This window comes from Musca autumnalis, unplaced genomic scaffold, assembly GCF_047663935.1.
Source record: "Musca autumnalis isolate F117 unplaced genomic scaffold, ASM4766393v1 scaffold_3, whole genome shotgun sequence".
NCBI classification, from domain to species: Eukaryota; Metazoa; Arthropoda; class Insecta; order Diptera; family Muscidae; genus Musca; species Musca autumnalis.
This window is the reverse complement of record NW_027411866.1, coordinates 3,537,664-3,556,586: the sequence shown is the minus strand read 5'-3', so window position 1 is coordinate 3,556,586 and position 18,923 is coordinate 3,537,664. Positions and strand designations below refer to the sequence as shown.

Genomic DNA, 18,923 nt, shown 5'->3' with positions numbered 1-18,923 from the left:
AACTGTGTGTTGTGGTTAGACTATATGTGATGATGATAGATGCTGGACTATTGCGGATTTGTTGTGAAGTTGAGTGTGTAGGTGATGATGGATGTGAGTTTATAGGTTGTTGCTGAGGTTGTGATGGTGGATGTAAGTTTATAATCAAGTTGTTGTGTGTGGTGACTGGTTTAAACGGTGATTGGTAAGCATCAGATTTGTTGATGTAGAGTGGTTTTGGTGGGTTGGATGTGATGATGATGGATGCTGATTTATAAGATGGGTGTTGAAAGTGGTGACTGGTCAATTCTGAAGTAATATACGGTGGTTGGTCTATTGCAGGTTTGTTGATGTAGAGTGGTTTGGTGTGATGGGTGCGATGAGTAATGGATATGGATGCGCGGCTGCTGTGATTGTGGCAAAGATTTTGATGTAGTGGATGTGATGTGGGTTGAGCCGATTTCTATCCCCCTGTGTGAAGGAGAAAGAAAAACAGTGAATTTTGATTTTTGGCAAATTGGTACAAGTAGATGGGGTCTATGTCGTAGAAGAAAGTCAGAGTATTTATCTCATATCTACCGAAGAATCGATGTCTCCTCGTGAGTAACGAGGGGCGCCTACATAGTAGATGTTCGACCGTCTCTGTTTCTTCTGGATCTTGACATTGCCTACAGTAGTCTACACTACTGTTGTCCCATCTAGAAGTTAGGGACCTGACCATGTTGTGACCGGTAATGAGACCTACAGTGGTCTTTATCCCTAACTTATTTAGTGAGAAAAGAGAGTTGGTTCTATGCTGAGAATAGCTGGGCCAGATTGCCTTGGATACCTTACAGCCAGTTTCCATTTGCTATCTTTGCCCCGCCTTCTCAAGGAAGTAACCGCGAAGTTTCCGGATGTACTAGCACTTTGGTGGTCTGATAGATGACTCAACTGGTAAGTCAGTCGACTGAGAGCCACCCCGTGCTAGTTCATCCGCCTCTTCGTTTCCCTTTATATCACTGTGTCCTGGAACCCAGCAAATTACGTCTTAATTCCATAATTAAAAAAGTCTCATCTTTGAATTTTTCACTATTGATTGTTACCCACAACCGTCGAAATATTACAAATATCACCATACCAAGTTCACAAAGCTAAGAGAAAGACATATTCCCAATAATCTTATGGTGCCAAAATATATTTCATTATGCCGCATTATCCTATCCCTGTCGACCAAGGGAGCGGTCTCTTTTTTGTAGGGGATCGCATACACACAATTATTCGCATCAAGTAGGCATTTAAGATCACAGAACTTTTATATGTGTTCTTCCATAGATTAAAGACTTTAAGCTGATCAATAGATTGAATACCTTCTGAAAGTTTCTATGTGTTAAAGACCCATGTCCATTTTCTACATTCCTAATTAAGTTTTAATTAAAATGGATTTTTAAAACATATTTGCATCAATTTTGTAAACGATCGATTTATGTTTTTCTTCCTTTAGAAATTATGAACGAGGTGGTTAAATATAAACCACCACCTCCCAAGAAAGGAGCCACTGCTAGTGCTTCTGCTGCTTCCAAAGCATCTGGCGACTGGCGTGTGCTAGTTGTTGATAAGTTGGGCATGCGCATGGTATCAGCATGTACCAAAATGCATGAAATTAGTGCTGAAGGCATTACATGTGAGTATTTGAATACATATTGTGATTAAATAATAATAAAAAATAATTAAAATCTTCCACATATTTATTAAATATTACAGTGGTGGAAGATATTAACAAGAAACGAGAACCTTTGCCATCCATGGATGCAATTTATTTGATTACACCATCTCAAGATTCGGTGGCTGGTTTGATACGTGATTTTGAGAATCCAGCTCGACCCATGTATCGTTATGCCCATGTGTTCTTCACTGAGGGTAAGTCCAGCGTTTGTAGAACGTTATTTTTATTTTATTTTGAGTTTTTATTTTTTTATTTTGATTTATTATATTTTTATTTTGTTTACATTTAGCCGTACCCGATGATATATTTGAAATGATAAAAGCTGAAAAGCAGTTAGTCAGTCGCATAGCTTCTTTCAAAGAAATCAATATTGCATTTCTAGCATATGAGAGCCAGGTATAAAACAAATGTTCAACTTGAAGGATGAGTTGAATGAATGCCAAAACAAGTTATTTTATGTCCTTTTCCATATTTCCATTTATACATATGTATATGTGTGTGTGTGCTTATCTTTTCGTTTAGAAAAGATTTTGTTTACAGGCCAAAAATACTAACTTCTAACAGATACACTAATTTCTGAGCTTATTGACAAACTAATGTCTCATAATGCAAAAAAAAAACAACGTTATATACACACCATTACCATCTCCATAATATGTGTTCATGTGTCCCCAACATGTTTGTCTCTTGTGTGCAGGGACGTACGCAGGATTTCATTTCGGGGGGGGCCCAACTTGACCAAAAATCTTGAAAATTAAAAATGTTGTGTATCGTTATGTAAAGCTATTTTACAGTTTTTTTTACGATTTTATGCATATTCAATATTGCCACAAAGTTAGAATTGAAATTAACCATATCAGACTACGTTTGTTATAGTCCCCATACAGAAGTTTTTAACCAAATTCTCCAATGAAAATTTCAAATGTATACTGCCCAGAATTCAACCACATTAGCTCTTATTTGGCATTTTGGGTTCTAAATCCCACAGCCAAAGCTTTCGAAAGATTTTCTGTAATTCGAGGCTATTAGAATAATTTTTAAAAATATGGTCAGTAATATGGATTTTGGAAATCCTTTTGGTGGAAGAACTTCCATGCAAAAAGTGCGATTATGTCGAATAGATGTATACAGTGTATGGAGGATATAAACAGTTCGACTCGAACATAACGCCGTTTCTTCTTTAAAGTACATATATTATACACTAACTTCAGGGCAATTAAAAAAGTTTTGTATTATTGTAAGAAAATAATATTCTTTAAGTGCATAAAAACTCCAAAGCTTTACTATTTTACCAGAAGTGATAGAGTCAGTGAAAGCCAACTAAAAATTTAGAAAATTATATTAAAACAAGTGAGAAAAGGCTATAGTCGGTACGGGGCCGGCTATGTGATACCCTACACCACTAACTCGGTGAATAATCTTTTCACTCGAAAACCTTTCTTTTATGGAGATACGAAAGTTTTCACCTATCTGGCTTTTATACCAAAATACTTAAGGCGAACTGAACCAAAATAATTAATATTTAATTTTATATTTGACATCACCAACATCAATAGGCTTCTATCTCTGTGATCGTGATGATCCGATCAAAATTCCGACCTGTAGTGTGATTGCAGAAAAAGTGGAAAAAAGGGATGCATTAACGACTATTGCGATATCTCTATTATTTGACTACCTACGCCAACCTACTTTGCATAATTTCAAAGATCGGATTTTCTACTTTCTTAGTCAGGCTTTGCTTTTTGAAGGTCCCCAACCATAGGTGTGATATCCGTCATTATTATTAAAATCGCAAAAATGAGAAGTTGGGTTTTATTAGCGACTATTGCGATATCTTCGTTGTTAGACCACATACGACAACCTACGTTACATTGTTGTAAAGTTTACATTTTATACTTTCATTGCCAGGTTTTGCTTTTTGTAGACCCCTTATAGACGCTGAGATATTTGCTTTGGAATAAAATGTTGACTTTTTCTCCAAATAAAGTTTTTGATCATTCCGACCCCTAAATATTATCCGACCGTCATCAAAATCAATAGGCTTCTTTCTCTGTGAGACCCTCATTAACTCTCGAAATTTCGTGACGATCCGATCAAAATTGCGCCCAGTAGCGTGATTTCCAAAAAAATGGTAAAATGGGATGAATTACCGACTATTGTGATATCTCCGCTATTTGGTCACCTACGCCGACCTAGTTTGAATTATTGTAAAGGTGGAATCTTCTACTTTCATAGTCAGGCTTTGCTTTTGGAAAGTCCCCAGCCAAAGCTGTGATATTCGTCATTATAACTAAAATCACACACGTGAAAATTTGGGGTTTATTTGCGACTATTGTGATATCTTCGTTGTTTGATCACCTACAAGAACCTACTTTACATCATTAGAAAGGCAATATTTTCTACTTTCATTGTCAGGTTTTGGTATACCCCATACAGAAGCTGAGATATTCGCTATGGAAAAAAACGTTGTCTTTTTATCCACATAAGTTTTTTGCCCATTCCGACCCCTAAATATTATCCGACCATCACCAAAATCAATAGGCTTCTTCTTCTCCGGGACCCCCATCAACTCCCAAAATTTCGTGACCATCCGATCAAAATTGCGACCTGTAGCTTGATTACAAGGTTTAGATGGACAGACGGACGGACGGACGGACTGACGGACGGACACACATAGCCAGATCGACTCAGCTTGTCGAGACATTCATTTTGATATATATAAGTATGGGTCTACAACCATTATTTCGATGCGTTACAAACTTTTTGGCCAAAACCAACTTATAATACCCTCCCCACATAGTGGTGTAGGGTATAAAAAGAAAAAAAATCAGGAGCCGGGCGATGCAATCTACGACTCATAGACTCCGAATCCTACCCGCAGTACTGTTTGAGACTTCGCAAACACATGATCGAAAAAATATCTTTAAAAAAAGCCCGGCAACATTTTAGCTAAATCCTGAAAAAATAGAATAAGTCGAAAAACTCCATCTGATGCATCAATGGTTTCCAACGACCAATCCCTTCTGTCGGCACAGCGGAGGCAAACTTATGAAAATTCATAACTTTTGTTTTCTGGAAAACAAGAAAAAGTAACAGTCGGGTTTGTCCAAAGGAAGTTTGAGCAAAATATTGCGAGATCCAAAATTTTGACAAAATCTGTTGACCTGTTCGAAAGTTATAATGGGCTCGAGTCAGACAGACGGACGGACTAATTGGGATAAAGCGACTCCAAATTGTTTGACCCGTGTTACATTTTTATCATTAGCCGAACGGCTGAGGTTAGAATATCACGGTGCTCTTGAACCAACGTTAAATAAAAGGAGATTACAACTGGGAAGATCTTGCGGATTCTGGAACAGCAATCTTCATAGATGAGAAAAATCCAAAAACAAGAAAAAATCGCTGTAGGGATTTTAAATAAATCGCGGTCAAAGTTCACATTGTTAGGTTTTCGCGATTTTGCTTGGAAACCGCAAGTCCTATCGAAATGAAACCGCAAGTCCTATCGAATGAAAATTTGTTCCTAGGATTTTCCATTTTTGAGATATAGAAGTTCAGGTTACATTTTTATTTAGGTTTTTTGTTAGGTTTTCACGATTTGCTTCAAAACAGTAAGTTTTTTTCGAAATGTGACAACAGAAAATTCTCTACAAGATTGGAATTCGTAATTTTTCCTCGGTTGTACCATTTTTGAGATATATAAACTTTAGTTGGGAAATTGCAGTCATGACATTAATTTATAAGGAGGCGATAGTCCCAATTTGAATTTCTATATCTCAAAAATTGTAAAACGTACGAATATATCATAAGAGAACAAGAATTTTCACTGCTACAACTTTTTCTTTAGCAAAACCTAAAAAAACCTACAAATGCGATTTTTTATTTTTTTCATCTAGGGTGTAAGCTTTTTATACCCTATACCACAATGTGGAAAAGGGTATTATAAGTTTGTTTTGGTAAAAATTCATGTAACACCGCGAAATATTCGTTGGAGACCCCCAATGTGGTATACCAATCTTCATATCTCGACGAGATAAAGCGATTTTGAGATGTGTGTCTGTCCGTCCGTCCGTCCGTCTGTCCATTATAAATTGTAAACACGCTCCAGGCCGCAATTATGGACCGATTGTAACCAATTTTTTAAGGAGGTTGGGTTCGGGCCATAATAGAAATTATTAGTTTTTGGTGATGATTGTGAAATGTTCAGGGGATGAAATGGACCAAAAACAAAATGTTAACCAATTTTGTAGCGGCTCTGTAGGTCAAAATAATAACCAACGTGAAGATCAGATAATACTTAGCGGGTTAAATGGACTGAAACTTTTGTGTGAAATTGGTAAAAATTTCAATAACGTAGAGATTAAACAACGGAATTAGTAGTACTACATAAGTGGGTTTCATTACATTTTAGTTTGTGTGAACTAAATTGTCCTTTCCTGCTACAAAAATGTCTTTGTCATGCTAGATAACTTTTTGGTTTTGGTTATAAGTATTATACATTACATCTCTGATATTTGATAATTAAATTTTCACAATCATTGAAAAGAAGTTCCGTGGAGAGCGATTGTCCAGGGATAGTGGTATAGGGTATCCCATGGTCGGCTCCGTCCGACTATAGATTTTTCTTACTTGTTTCATTTACAAATAACAGCAGATTTTAATACAATACCAAATAACCAAAGTTTGAGCATTAATTTCGTTTACAGTTGTTTTAGCTACAAATTTGTTACTGATAAGAAAAAAATCAGATGGACATGCTATTTATAGCAGATATTATCACTTTATGATGCACAATTATAAATTATTCTCCATTATTTTCTCCCACTATTTAGCAACAAGTTGATATAAAATAGGAATACAAAATGTTGGTTAAGGCAGTAAATCAATTTTCTAATTGGTTTTCGAGATATATGTACTCCACCGAAAACCCTTGGTATGTCGTACATATTATATTGTCCAATAGACACTTCATTTTATGTACTTCTAATTCGCACAACACTGAATTTGTAATCATTTTGAAAACAAAATGAGTTGAAAGCCTCATTAATGAATTCCAAAACACTGGCATGGAATAAAGAAGGAATTTAGGGCCTGTTCATGTATGTCGATAAGAAAATGAATGCGCAAGAAAAACTACCAAATTTGAGTGTGTTTTTCAAATTTGTTTCTTGTTTTGAAGCAAAAGCAAAGGCAATAATATTTAGAAAATAAAAGTTTGGGTGTGTTTCATGCGCACACATTTTCGTTTCGAAATACATAAACTGGGGGTCAGTTTTACTGGAAGTTTCTCTCAAAAAGGGTATTCAAACAAAAATATTTTGAATATTTTTTCAGACATCTTGTTGATAAAGTACATTTTCAATGCAGAACATTCAGAACAATATCAGTTTTCATTTGAAATTTCAAAAATAATAATTATTTTAGGGACAAAATCGTAATAATTTGTTAAAGTAGCTCAAAAAATTTTGTCGGACCAAAACATTTCGGGGGGGGCCCGGGCCCCCCGTGCCCCCCCCCTGCGTACGTCCCTGCTTGTGTGTGTGGTGTAATTATATCATAAGGATTTGCTTTGTTTCTTGATTACCTGCATACCCTCGTCTTATACTTTGGGGAAGGAGAAATACATTTTGGAATTTATCCAATACTACAATATTTCGATACCATTATATCAAACCTTGTATGTCTTTATTCTGTATATTCTGACCCATATTTCTATATAAAATATTCTGTCCAATATAGAGCTTTAATATTATCGATTGGCTTGGCAAATTTCCAAAAAAATGTAGGTGGCAGTTTCGAAGGGTTTATTTTCTTTGAAAAGTATAAAGTGAAAAGTTTAGTAGATTTGGTGACATACCTACATATAATTTGGTTTAATGCTAACAAATTTCCTTTAGGTGTGTGAACAGTGATATTTAAAGAGTTGATGCTTCAATTTAAATTTAGGTGAAATAGGTAAGGCGGTGAAAACTAGAAATCAGATATTCTTTTTACAAGCCTTCTATGGGTGTGCTATGTAGGATTCTTAACATATATATTTTCAACACAATTTTTAATTTGTCACCCTTTTTTCCATATTTACAATAAGTTCCTTTAGTTTTTAATATGAAATTATTAATATTACCAGTGTTGCAGTATTAAGTATGGGTAAGATGTTCAACAGATTTTAGCATTATAGTGAAAGTTTATTTACTTAGAAATTTTACCCCCTTTGATAAACATAAAATACTACCTATATTATATTATTTTGTTATAAGATATAAATTGTAGAATTTTCTTTTTTTAAAAGGGCCTGCTTAACAACAGCTATGAGCCTTTTTTCTTGAACTGAAACATAACATATTCAGTTTTTTTTATTAAAATTGTTGCACTTGTTTTTTTTTTTTAATTATTTATTTTAATATCCAAAACATAACTCTGGTTTGTTTTTTGTATTTTATACATAATTTATTATTATATATACAATAATATATTTATAGTCTGCCCGGAGGAATTATTTAACGATTTGTGTAAATCGTGCGCTGCAAGAAAGATCAAAACTCTAAAGGAGATAAATATTGCATTTCTACCATATGAATGCCAGGTGCGAAATTTTACAAAATTACAAAAAATAAAGACATTTGAAACGCCACAAAGTACTATCCACAGACCAACCAACTACTTATACTAGCCCAAATAAGAAACACTCCAAACTATTTTTCCACAACTACTACTAAATAGACGTGTATCTTGTAAATGTTTGTGTCTTCCATTGTATTGTATTTATTACTATTACAACTCTACTCTAAACCATTACTACTACAACTGTTAACCAATGAAAATGGGAAATGAAAACAAAACAAAATTTACACTTGTTTGTTTTTTATTGTCCTGATTTCTTCTTGATGTTGTTTGTTTTTAAATACTCTTCTATTACTATTAAATGTTGTAATTAATATACATTTAATGTTTATGTATGCATATGTGTGTATGTATATGTCCTTCAGGAAAAATGAAAAACATTGGGAATTTAAAGACTTACAACAATTCCTGAAAGGGAATAAATATTCTACCAAAATACGAGCTAAGTTTTATGTCTTCCAGACATTCAAGAAGATTTTCTTTATTTCATATAGAACATTTTTGTTTTGTTTTTTCCAAACACCACAGCCTTCTCTCTTTATATCAGAACAGATCAAATGTTCCAAAACTCCCAATGGTTGTTAACATTTCTAACAATTTCAAACGGACATGTGTTTTATTTTATAATACTTATCGAGGAAAAAAAGAACATACGAAAACGATTCATTTGCAATCTCTCTTACTACAATTTATTAATCGAAACAATCTCCTAAAGTTTTGTTTTACTTGTTTTGTAGTGTTCAATTTAATGTGTATGGTTATATACAGATAAACAAATCGTCATCTGCCTATATAACTTGAAGAAGAAAAAACTCAATATAAAAAATCTTGAAAGCTTTTTTATATTTACACGAATAGACAAATATATGCCAAATTACATAGACTCGTTTGAAACAGAAACGACAACCACCCGCAATACCTCATTCTCAACATCCTGTTTTCCCTTTTACCTTGAAGCTTGAATTACAAATGAATGTATAAACTCTTTGAAATTGGCCTAACAACATTTGACAAGAGTCCATTAAAATGTTTGACACAAAATTACAACCCCCAACAAACCCCCCCTCTACCCCCATATATGGTGTCTTATGCATTGATTTGTAATTGTTTATGTAATTTGACATATAACTCACGGGCATAATGACAACATCAAATCTATACTAACAACTAATTTTTAAGTGAAATATTCATATATTTTATAAGAATGTATTGCTTGCTTGTAGAAAACTATAGCTTTTATAAACTATATATAAGGCATACTTCATATAACAAAAAATATTTTATTGTTTTAATTTGCTTAAATTACATTTCAATTTCCTTCATCCTTCATATAATCTCTATAATCACTTTAAGAAGAAATTCATCTACAGCTGGCTTTCTCAATTAAGACCGTTATCCCGATCGTAGATGAAGAAACTACTGAACCCGTCCTTTATCCGCAGAAAGCCTACAACCTTCTTGGGATCTAAGTTCAATGAAATTAGGAAGAAGAATTTAGAGAAGCGACTAGTTTCAATCGAAACGATTACGTTGTCTTAGAAGATAGTCAACACATGAATGATGAGAAAATTGGTCATGTTTTGACGGGAAATACATTATTTAATATAGAAAACTGACATTCTTAACTATATAACCGATTATTCCAGTTCGAGATTAATAAAACTGTGCGACAAAAAAAAATGGCAAGGAAAACTGAGTAGATTATGAAAGTAGAGCTAAAAATATGAGGCACGTGTATTGGCGTTTTTAAAGTTTACATTGGAAAATAACCAAAGTAGGCGGGGCAAGTTCCGCCCATTTCTAGTTTTTTTTTCAAAATATTCGTGTTAAGATATCTTGGAATCCTTGTATTTTAGGTATATAGTGTATTTGGCAACTTTACAGAGGAGGATGTGGGGATTATTATTGTTAAAAAAATTAAACCTCATGCGGTTCACCAAAGGGGTCTTTTTGGTCATTTTTTCGAAAATCTATCAAAAACTCCTTTAAAATGAGATCATACCAAATCCAAATATTCTACAAAATTGTTCGTCATAAAATTTTACTATAGGTCTCATAATACACCAAATCTGTAAATCTTATCTAATCGCCAGGAATCGTTAAAAAAGAAAAACACGTTTTAGGGTTAAAGTCAGACTTCATCTGAGTTTATTCAAAATTGTCCCTCAAAACATAATTTTAGAGAGATGACATCAAAAACAAAAATATTCTTCGTCAAATTTCACTATGGGTCACCAAAGAAATGAAAAGTATATTTACATTATATATCATAAAAATATCAGTATCAATTTTGCTGAAAAACATGCAAATATTTCCCAATTTTTTTTTTTTTTGATGAATTTTTTTTTGCTTCTTTTTTCGAATTGATACATGAAAGTAATATAAAATTTGGTTCTAGGTGAAAAGTGAGATCCCTTATGACGCCTATATTTTCATTGCACCATAGCCGTACACGTCTCACGTATTTTCACATACAATATAAGCAACTAATGGCTTATCCAACTACATAATTTTAGTTAAAAGTACTAAAAATACTCAATTTTACGAAGTCCGGTCTGGGGTTTCTATATTTTTCAAATATATGTATATTCATTACAAATATTTCAAAGGCTGTTTAAATGGAGCGTACAACATCTTCTGTATGAATTTATAACGAGAAAACATCAATAAGATATTGATAGTGTCAAATCACAACGACAATCCGGATAAACATTGTAAAATATGGCCTAAACCCTATATCAAAAACAAGGGCTGCTAAGAATGTTCTATGGCTACAGATTTCTTTTATTCAGAGACTCATGGTGAAATTTGATTTAGAACATTTCTTTCTTTAACAACATTCCCAAAAAGTGAAGAATTTTTTTAGATTTTGATCCACTATGGAATTGTGTAAAATTGACAGTCCAAAATTAAAACAAATAATTTCATCCTAAAATGTATAAATTTGTAATTAATTTTTTTAAGCAAATAGTATACCTAGGTATATAGTTTAATCTGAAACATATAGTTAAATTTTGAACAAAGTTTTATATTACTTTCATATATCAATTAGAAAAAAGAAGCAAACAAATTTCATCAAAAAATTGGGAAATATTTTCATGTTTTTTTCAGCAAAATTAATACTGATATTTTCATGATATATAATGTAAATATACATTTCATTTCTTTGGTGAATTTGTTTGTCTTTGATGTCATCTCTCTAAAATTATGTTTTGAGGGAAAATTTTGCATAAACTCAGATGAAGTCTGACTTTAACCCTAAAACGTGTTTTTCTTTTTTAAAGATTCCTGGCGATTTAATAAGATTTACAGATTTGGTGTATTCTGAGGCCTATGTTAAAATTTTATGACGAACAATTTTGTAGAATATTTGGATTTGGTATGATCGCATTTTAAAGGAGTTTTTGAAAGATTTTCGAAAAAATGACTAAAAAGACCCCATTGGTGAACCGCATGAGGGTTAACATTTTAAACAATAATAATCCCCACATCCTCCTCTGTAAAGTTGCCAAATACACTATATACCTAAAATACAAGGATTCCAAGATATCTTAACTGTAGTATTTTTCGAAAAGACCACACCATTTTCACATGTAATTCGAAGAATTTCACTTGTAATTTGATTATTTCATTTGAAATTCGAGAATTCCAATTGAAATTCGATCATTTGTAATTTGAGAATTCCATTTGAAATTCGAATTATTTCAATTGTAATTTGAATTTTTTCATTTGTAATTCGAATTATTTCATTTTTAATTCGAATGTTTCTATTTGTAATTTGATTTTTTCTATTTGTAGATCGAAGTTTTTCATTTGAAATTTCAAATAAAAAAATTCAAATTACAAATGGAAAATTTTGAATTACAAATGCAATAATTCGAATTACAAATGAAAAATTTCAAAATACAAATGAAATAATTCGAATTTCAAATGGAATTCTCAAATTACGAATGAAATAATTCGAATTGGAATTCTCAAATTACAAGTGAAATGTTTCGAATTACAACTGAAATTCTTTGAATTACGTGTGAAAATGGTGTAGAAATGGGCGGAACTTGCCTCGCATACTTTGGTTACTTTCCGATGTAAACTTCAAAAAAAACGCCGATACACATGTCTTAAATTTTTAGCACTAATTTCATAATTCGGTTTTCATCATTTTGAAAAAAAAAAAATGAATTTTGTTGCACAGTGTAATTGAAGGTCGCCGAAGGAATCATATTCATAATCTGAGTTCAATGAGATTCGGTAGAATCTGTAGTACATATGTGTATGTCGAAGCCATTCTTTCCGATTGCAAGGATTACAATCTTCAATTTGGAGGTAGTAACCACACCAAAAGATGATCTAACTACCTCGTAAAGCTCCTATACCATTTGGGTAAAATGCAAATGTTCATGGTGAGAAAAGGGACTTATTACATAGCGTCAGCCTCGCCGGAAAAGGTCGTAAGTCCCTTTTCATACATTTTTCAGTAAAAGAAAAAACATTCCAGCACTTTCTATATTAAAGGTTTTATTATGGTGGTAAAGGTAGTATTCTTGTTTATTCCGCTTCAATACATGTATTGTTTATGTTTGATCAAATTCCATCACGTTTGTGAGATAATTGGATGCCTTTGGACTTACGACCTTTTCCTTGTAAAGATTTGTATTTGTGGCAGGGACTTACGACCTTTTTCTATAATTTACGGATTTTTTAAAATCAAATATTTATACTTTACACAACAATATGGAAAGGGTTTTATAAGTTTGTTTTGTCCAATATTCGTCGTATACCCCGATTTTGTACCTTTCCTGTAGATCGCAAAAATATTCCGATCAGCGCGAAATTTTAAGAATGATTTGAGTTTAAGACAAAGAAGAAGCTTGCAATTTAACATGGTAATCAGATAATAATTAGCGGGTTTAATGGACCAAAATTTGTAGGGGAAAATTGGTATTTTTTTAATATGATGACTATATATTTATTCCCGGTATGCACGTTCCACTCACGTAAGTTATATTTAGAAGAGGAATTCTTGGTCTTTCCATTGATGCCAACTGTATTGATGAACATGGTAAGACAACAGAGCCTAATATATACCGCGGTTTCACAGTTTTAATTTTTTGTTGTGTACACATAATCACTTTAGAGATTATAATAATTGTGGATGATGATCGGATTGTATTTGGCGGATGAAAATGACCATATAGTGTAAAAATTTGGCAAATTTAATTTTTGGTGCATATTTTAATTTTTGCAAGATAAATAACGCCCAATATATAAGTGGGTGAGAACTCCAATTCAGTTATTCCGTTATTAATTGTTTGAGATTAATTCTGTCACAGATCAGTCACTTTTGCGTCATCGGCCAGATCGAATAGTTTTAAAAAAAGGAACCGTATGGTATATAGACACATACATCATCCCAATTAGTATCAAAGAAAAGGCCAGAAGTCCATCTTTCATAATCAGTTCGCTTATAGAGGAAAATAGCTGTCAAATGTAAATTTTCGTTGAAAAATAGAAATGATCAGATTTTTTTCAAAAATTTGCTCCACTAGCTCCGCCAAATATCATCTGATTATCATCCAAATGTGTAGCATAGTGCTTTGCAATGTACCCCAACCATGGATGACGTTAAACATTATATCTGAACTATACAAATATAAATTTTCCTGTGGACTTTCGACCTTTTCGTACTGAAATTTCTGCATTTTGTGAACCTACGACCTTTTCCGACAAGGGCAAACATACAGAAAAACATGACATACTACCATTTTCGTTGCATCAAACGACGTATTTGACTTGTACTATCATTCTGTAACAAAAACGCGATTTCCAAAAATAGTGGACTTACGAACTTTTTCGACGAGGAAGATGATATATGATTAAATTTGAGAAAAGGTATCCAAGCGTACAGTTGCAATTCTTACCAAGGCAATTGTACAAGTGCAATGCCAGTCACAAAAAATAGCTTCTTTAAAAATGCGAAGAATTTGTGCGCCGAGTTTCGGGAAAAGGTATCATCCTCCCTCTTTATACTGAACATGGTATGAACGTTGTCAGGTCATTTGCATTTAATGATGGTTATGTAGACGGTTTGCTCGCTTGGACGGGAATGTTGTGCTCGTACATTACGGGATTCATACTTAATAAAAATCATATAAGTTTACACTTAGACAATGTGTCCAGAATGGTAATTCATAGAAACGCGAGGTTTTGCAAAATGGGAAACTAATCATCACAATAGATAAGTTTAGGGTTAATTTTCAGCTTCTATTCATTACTCATTTACGTTTGTAGACCTGCTTTGTTATCCATTCATTATGAGTATCTATCGTATGCTTTTTTGGTTATGGTATGTAAATTGTTTAAATTCTTAATAAAACCTATTAAACCCTTACAATAAAAACAATATAAAATTGTTAATATAAAACAAAATATATTAAAATAAATACATAAATATAATTGTGTATTTTTTATTGTATATTTTTTCTGTGCCAAAAACAAAATCTTGTGTTTTTTCTGTACACCAACTACCAACCACCACTATGTATTACGCACGTTTTCTTTCTCCACTTTCCTCAAATCTCAACTACTACTATCTCTACTATGTACTACTACTACTAAACTTCAACAACAACAACAAACTGCACCGCAATCAAAATTATTAAAAATATAACCTATAAAATAATATTCCAAACGAAATCAAAATCAATTTTGGTCCACTCCTAAAATGCACTTTAACCACTCCTACTATTAACTAACAACTACTACCAACTTCTATCACCACCACCACCACTACTACTACTATGTGTGATGGCATTTTGTTTTTGATTGATTGAAAAAAAAAATAACAAAAAAATTGCAAAAATTTTTTATTGAAAAACAAATGAAATGAACCAAAACAAATGTGCTTCTCTTAGGTCTACTCGCTCGATTCGCCAGACAGTTTTCAGTGTTTGTACTCACCGGCATTCGCCTCGATACGCGCAAAACACCTCGAGCGCATTGCCGAGCAAATAGCCACCTTGTGCGCTACGCTCGGCGAGTATCCGATGGTGCGATATCGCACTGATTGGGATCGCAACATCGATCTAGCTGCAGTCGTTCAGCAAAAACTGGATGCGTACAAGGCTGACGAGCCAACGATGGGCGAGGGTTCGGAGAAAGCACGTTCACAGTTGTTGATTTTGGATCGTGGTTTTGATTGCGTATCGCCCTTGTTGCACGAATTGACACTCCAAGCCATGGCCTACGATTTGTTGCCCATTCAAAATGATGTCTATCGTTTTACACCCGGACCCAATCAACCGGAAAAGGAGGTGTTGCTGGATGAAAACGATGATTTGTGGGTTGAATTGCGTCATCAACATATTGCTGTTGTCTCTACCCAGGTTACCCAGAACCTGAAGAAATTTACCGATTCCAAGCGAATGTCAGCTAGTAAGTTTAGAAAGAAAAACTAAAACACCCACAACAGCTTTAGGTGTATATGTGATATGATAGGTGTATTGGCAGGATTTTTTTCATGGTGTGATTTCATATTAATTCTTTAATTTGTGTATGTTTTTTTAGCTGATAAGGCTTCTATGCGTGATTTATCACAAATGATCAAGAAAATGCCACAGTATCAAAAGGAATTGTCCAAGTATTCCACTCATTTGCATTTGGCCGAAGATTGTATGAAATCATATCAGGTATGTTGTTGAAATGGATCACTTGTGTGGTTACAACACAAAAGTTACATCTGATTTTCATATACATGCATATTTTACATTCAGAACTATGTCGATAAATTGTGCCGCGTCGAACAGGATTTGGCCATGGGCACAGATGCCGAAGGTGAAAAAATTAAAGATCATATGCGTAATATTGTACCCATTCTTTTGGATGCTGTAAGTTTAAAAGAAAACCAATTCGAAAATTGATATACAAATTTATAATTCTCTTTCTTTTTGCTTTTCAGAATGTCTCCAATTATGATAAGGTCCGTATTATTGCTTTGTATGTCATGATCAAGAATGGCATTACTGAGGAAAATCTCACCAAACTGTTTACGCATGCTCAACTATCGCCCAAAGATCAAGATATGGTGCGCAATTTAAGTCATTTGGGTGTCAATGTTATTGCTGATGTGAGTTTCGTTTTTGTGAAGTTGGAATTATATGTACAGTGAGTCAATTAAGTATGTTGCCTCTTTAGAAAATTGAAAAATTTTCAATAAATTCGTTTGAAACCATCAAATTAGTGATCAAAAAGTCGAATATTTATGTGTAGTATGTTTGTGGGTAGTTTAGTATCCAATATCTGCAAGAACCGCTGCGAAAGGCTTAATGGTCTTCTAGATATTGACAAAAATCTATAACAACACAAAATATTTTACCTCAAAAAAGTATTTTGCCTTTTACATATTTTTTGAGAAAAATACATTTTTGTTACACGCTAAAGATTTTTGTAGAAACCGTTAGAGATTATGATATTATGCAACTGTTTCGGCACCAGTTCTACCACCTTGCGACATGTTTTCGCGGTTATTTTCTCTAATTTTCCTACATTAATTTCTTTGACAATATGTTTTATTAATGTTGGTCATTACTGAAGGTAGCGGCGAATCATTTTTCACTGATTTTCTTTGAGATTAATGTCGGTAATGACCAAAATTAATAAAACATAATGTCGAAGAAATTAATGTAGGAAAATTGGAGAAAATAGCCACGAAAGCATGTTGCAAGATGGTGGAACTGGTGCCAAAACAGTTGTATAATGTGATAATCTCCAACGGTTACTTTAAACATCTTTAGCGTGTAACAAAAAATTATTTTTCTCAAAAAATATGTAAAAGGCAAAATACTTTTTTGAGGTAAAATATTTTGTGTTGTTATAGATTTTTGTCAATATCTAGAAGACCATTAAGCCTTTTGCAGCGGTTCTTGCAGATATTGGATACTAAAATATCCACAAACACACTACATACAAATATTGGACTTTCTGACCACTAATTTGATGGTTTTAACCGAATTTATTGACATTTTTTTCAATTTTCTAAAGAAGCAAAATACTTAATTGACTCACTGTATATGGTTCACTACTAAACGTTTGATTTTAATTGCTGTTTCAATTTCAGTCTCGTAAAAAAACTTACTCCGTTCCACGCAAGGAACGCATTACCGAACACACCTATCAAATGTCCCGTTGGACACCTGTTGTTAAGGATATCATGGAAGATTGCATTGAGGATAAATTGGATCAACGTCATTTTGCTTTCCTTACTGGAAGGGCCCAGAATCCCAATTATCATGCACCAACGAGGTATGTGGAAATGTTTTTTTTTTTTTATTTACTTTGGGGGCGATGTTGTTTCGAGCATGTTGCCACGAGGCTTAGGGAAACATGAGATGTAAATGAAATTGTAATGATGTGATAAAGTTCCCAGAAAATGTTTGTAGGCCCATAGTGTAGTGTTTGTAGACCATAGTCGAATCATGATTGCAAGTTATTCCAGGCTATATCATTTCCCGTGAAAGAAGTCATGATTTTAAAAGGGACTAGTGCTGAAAAGTAGATTTTTTTTCCATCTTGATAACTAACGTCTTTTGCATGACTCTGTCTAAAGGGGTGTTTACACTAGCCATCAATGTCATATGACCTGAAATTTTCCATCGTAATACAATCGATGATGAGTGCAATATTGGGGATTTTCCTTACGCCATTTACTTTTTGCGTCCACACCAGCAAAAATGCAGTCTGTGTGAGAAGATATGGAATGTTTTTATTTCGGGTCAAATGACATTGATGTCTAGTGTAAACACCCCTTAAGAGAGTAAATAAGAACTTCCTAAGATAGATATTCAAATATTTTTGAGTAATAATCGAATTCTTTAGCATACAAAGTACAAAATAACCAAAACATATCGGTATATTTTTTGGGGTTTAGAAAAAAGTTTATTTGCAAAACAAATCATTAAATTTTTATATACAATAAATTCGATGATATGGATGCAAATCGGATGTTGTCAAACGATGTAAAACAGGCGGGATGTGCCATGACTCTCTGTGGACTGTTTCAAGAAGAAGGTGTTATAGAATTAATTTGTCATGAAGTAGTCAATTTTACTTCGCTGGGTTATTTTACCTTCGGAAGTGTTGGAGAAGTAGTGTAATAGAAGAATAACCCTTGTGGATAATCCTGTTGAGAAATGTGACAAGAATCACAAAATTGTTAAAAAAGAGAAATATTCATTCCTTACCTTTTATAGCTTATTATTTCATTTACATGGGAAACCATCAACTTACCATTAATCTCGTTGATAAGCACAATTATCTAAACTGGCTTTTGCTATGGTTATGAGGAAGAAAAACTACTTCCCACAAGAATAAACAAAAGGAGACTCCGTTCATTTCAAAGATTATATTTTTAGCTCCTTTTTTTACAAACCGTTATCAATAGATCGCCTCGAATCGAATTCGACACTTAGGAACGTCATACTTTCTTATACCACAGGAAAACCAATTGGTTAGAGTTTAGATCTGACTACCGCACAATATCATATTCGCTCTAGTAAACTGTTACTGGATTTTGTTCAATGTGACAGCTAAACTTTAACTAATGGGAACCTTCGCCCAGACGCGT

General features: G+C 33.4%; 1 protein-coding gene across 3 annotated transcripts in view; it reads left to right on the top strand.

Annotated features, from left to right (window-relative positions):
- The window catches only part of LOC141399607 (protein ROP), a 28,738-nt gene that overhangs the window by 7,035 nt on the left and 2,780 nt on the right, over positions 1 to 18,923 (top strand). The window contains exons 2-9 of one of the 3 annotated variants that reach the window (XM_073978695.1): positions 1,463 to 1,642; positions 1,723 to 1,878; positions 1,974 to 2,080; positions 15,217 to 15,736; positions 15,869 to 15,990; positions 16,075 to 16,188; positions 16,260 to 16,427; positions 17,418 to 17,602. In XM_073978695.1, the coding sequence (XP_073834796.1) occupies positions 1,463 to 1,642; positions 1,723 to 1,878; positions 1,974 to 2,080; positions 15,217 to 15,736; positions 15,869 to 15,990; positions 16,075 to 16,188; positions 16,260 to 16,427; positions 17,418 to 17,602 (1,552 nt within the window). Of the gene's footprint in view, positions 1 to 1,354; positions 1,643 to 1,722; positions 1,879 to 1,973; positions 2,081 to 8,163; positions 8,268 to 15,216; positions 15,737 to 15,868; positions 15,991 to 16,074; positions 16,189 to 16,259; positions 16,428 to 17,417; positions 17,603 to 18,923 lie in introns of all 3 variants that reach the window. The other 2 variants (XM_073978696.1, XM_073978697.1) reach the window with 2 other exon arrangements.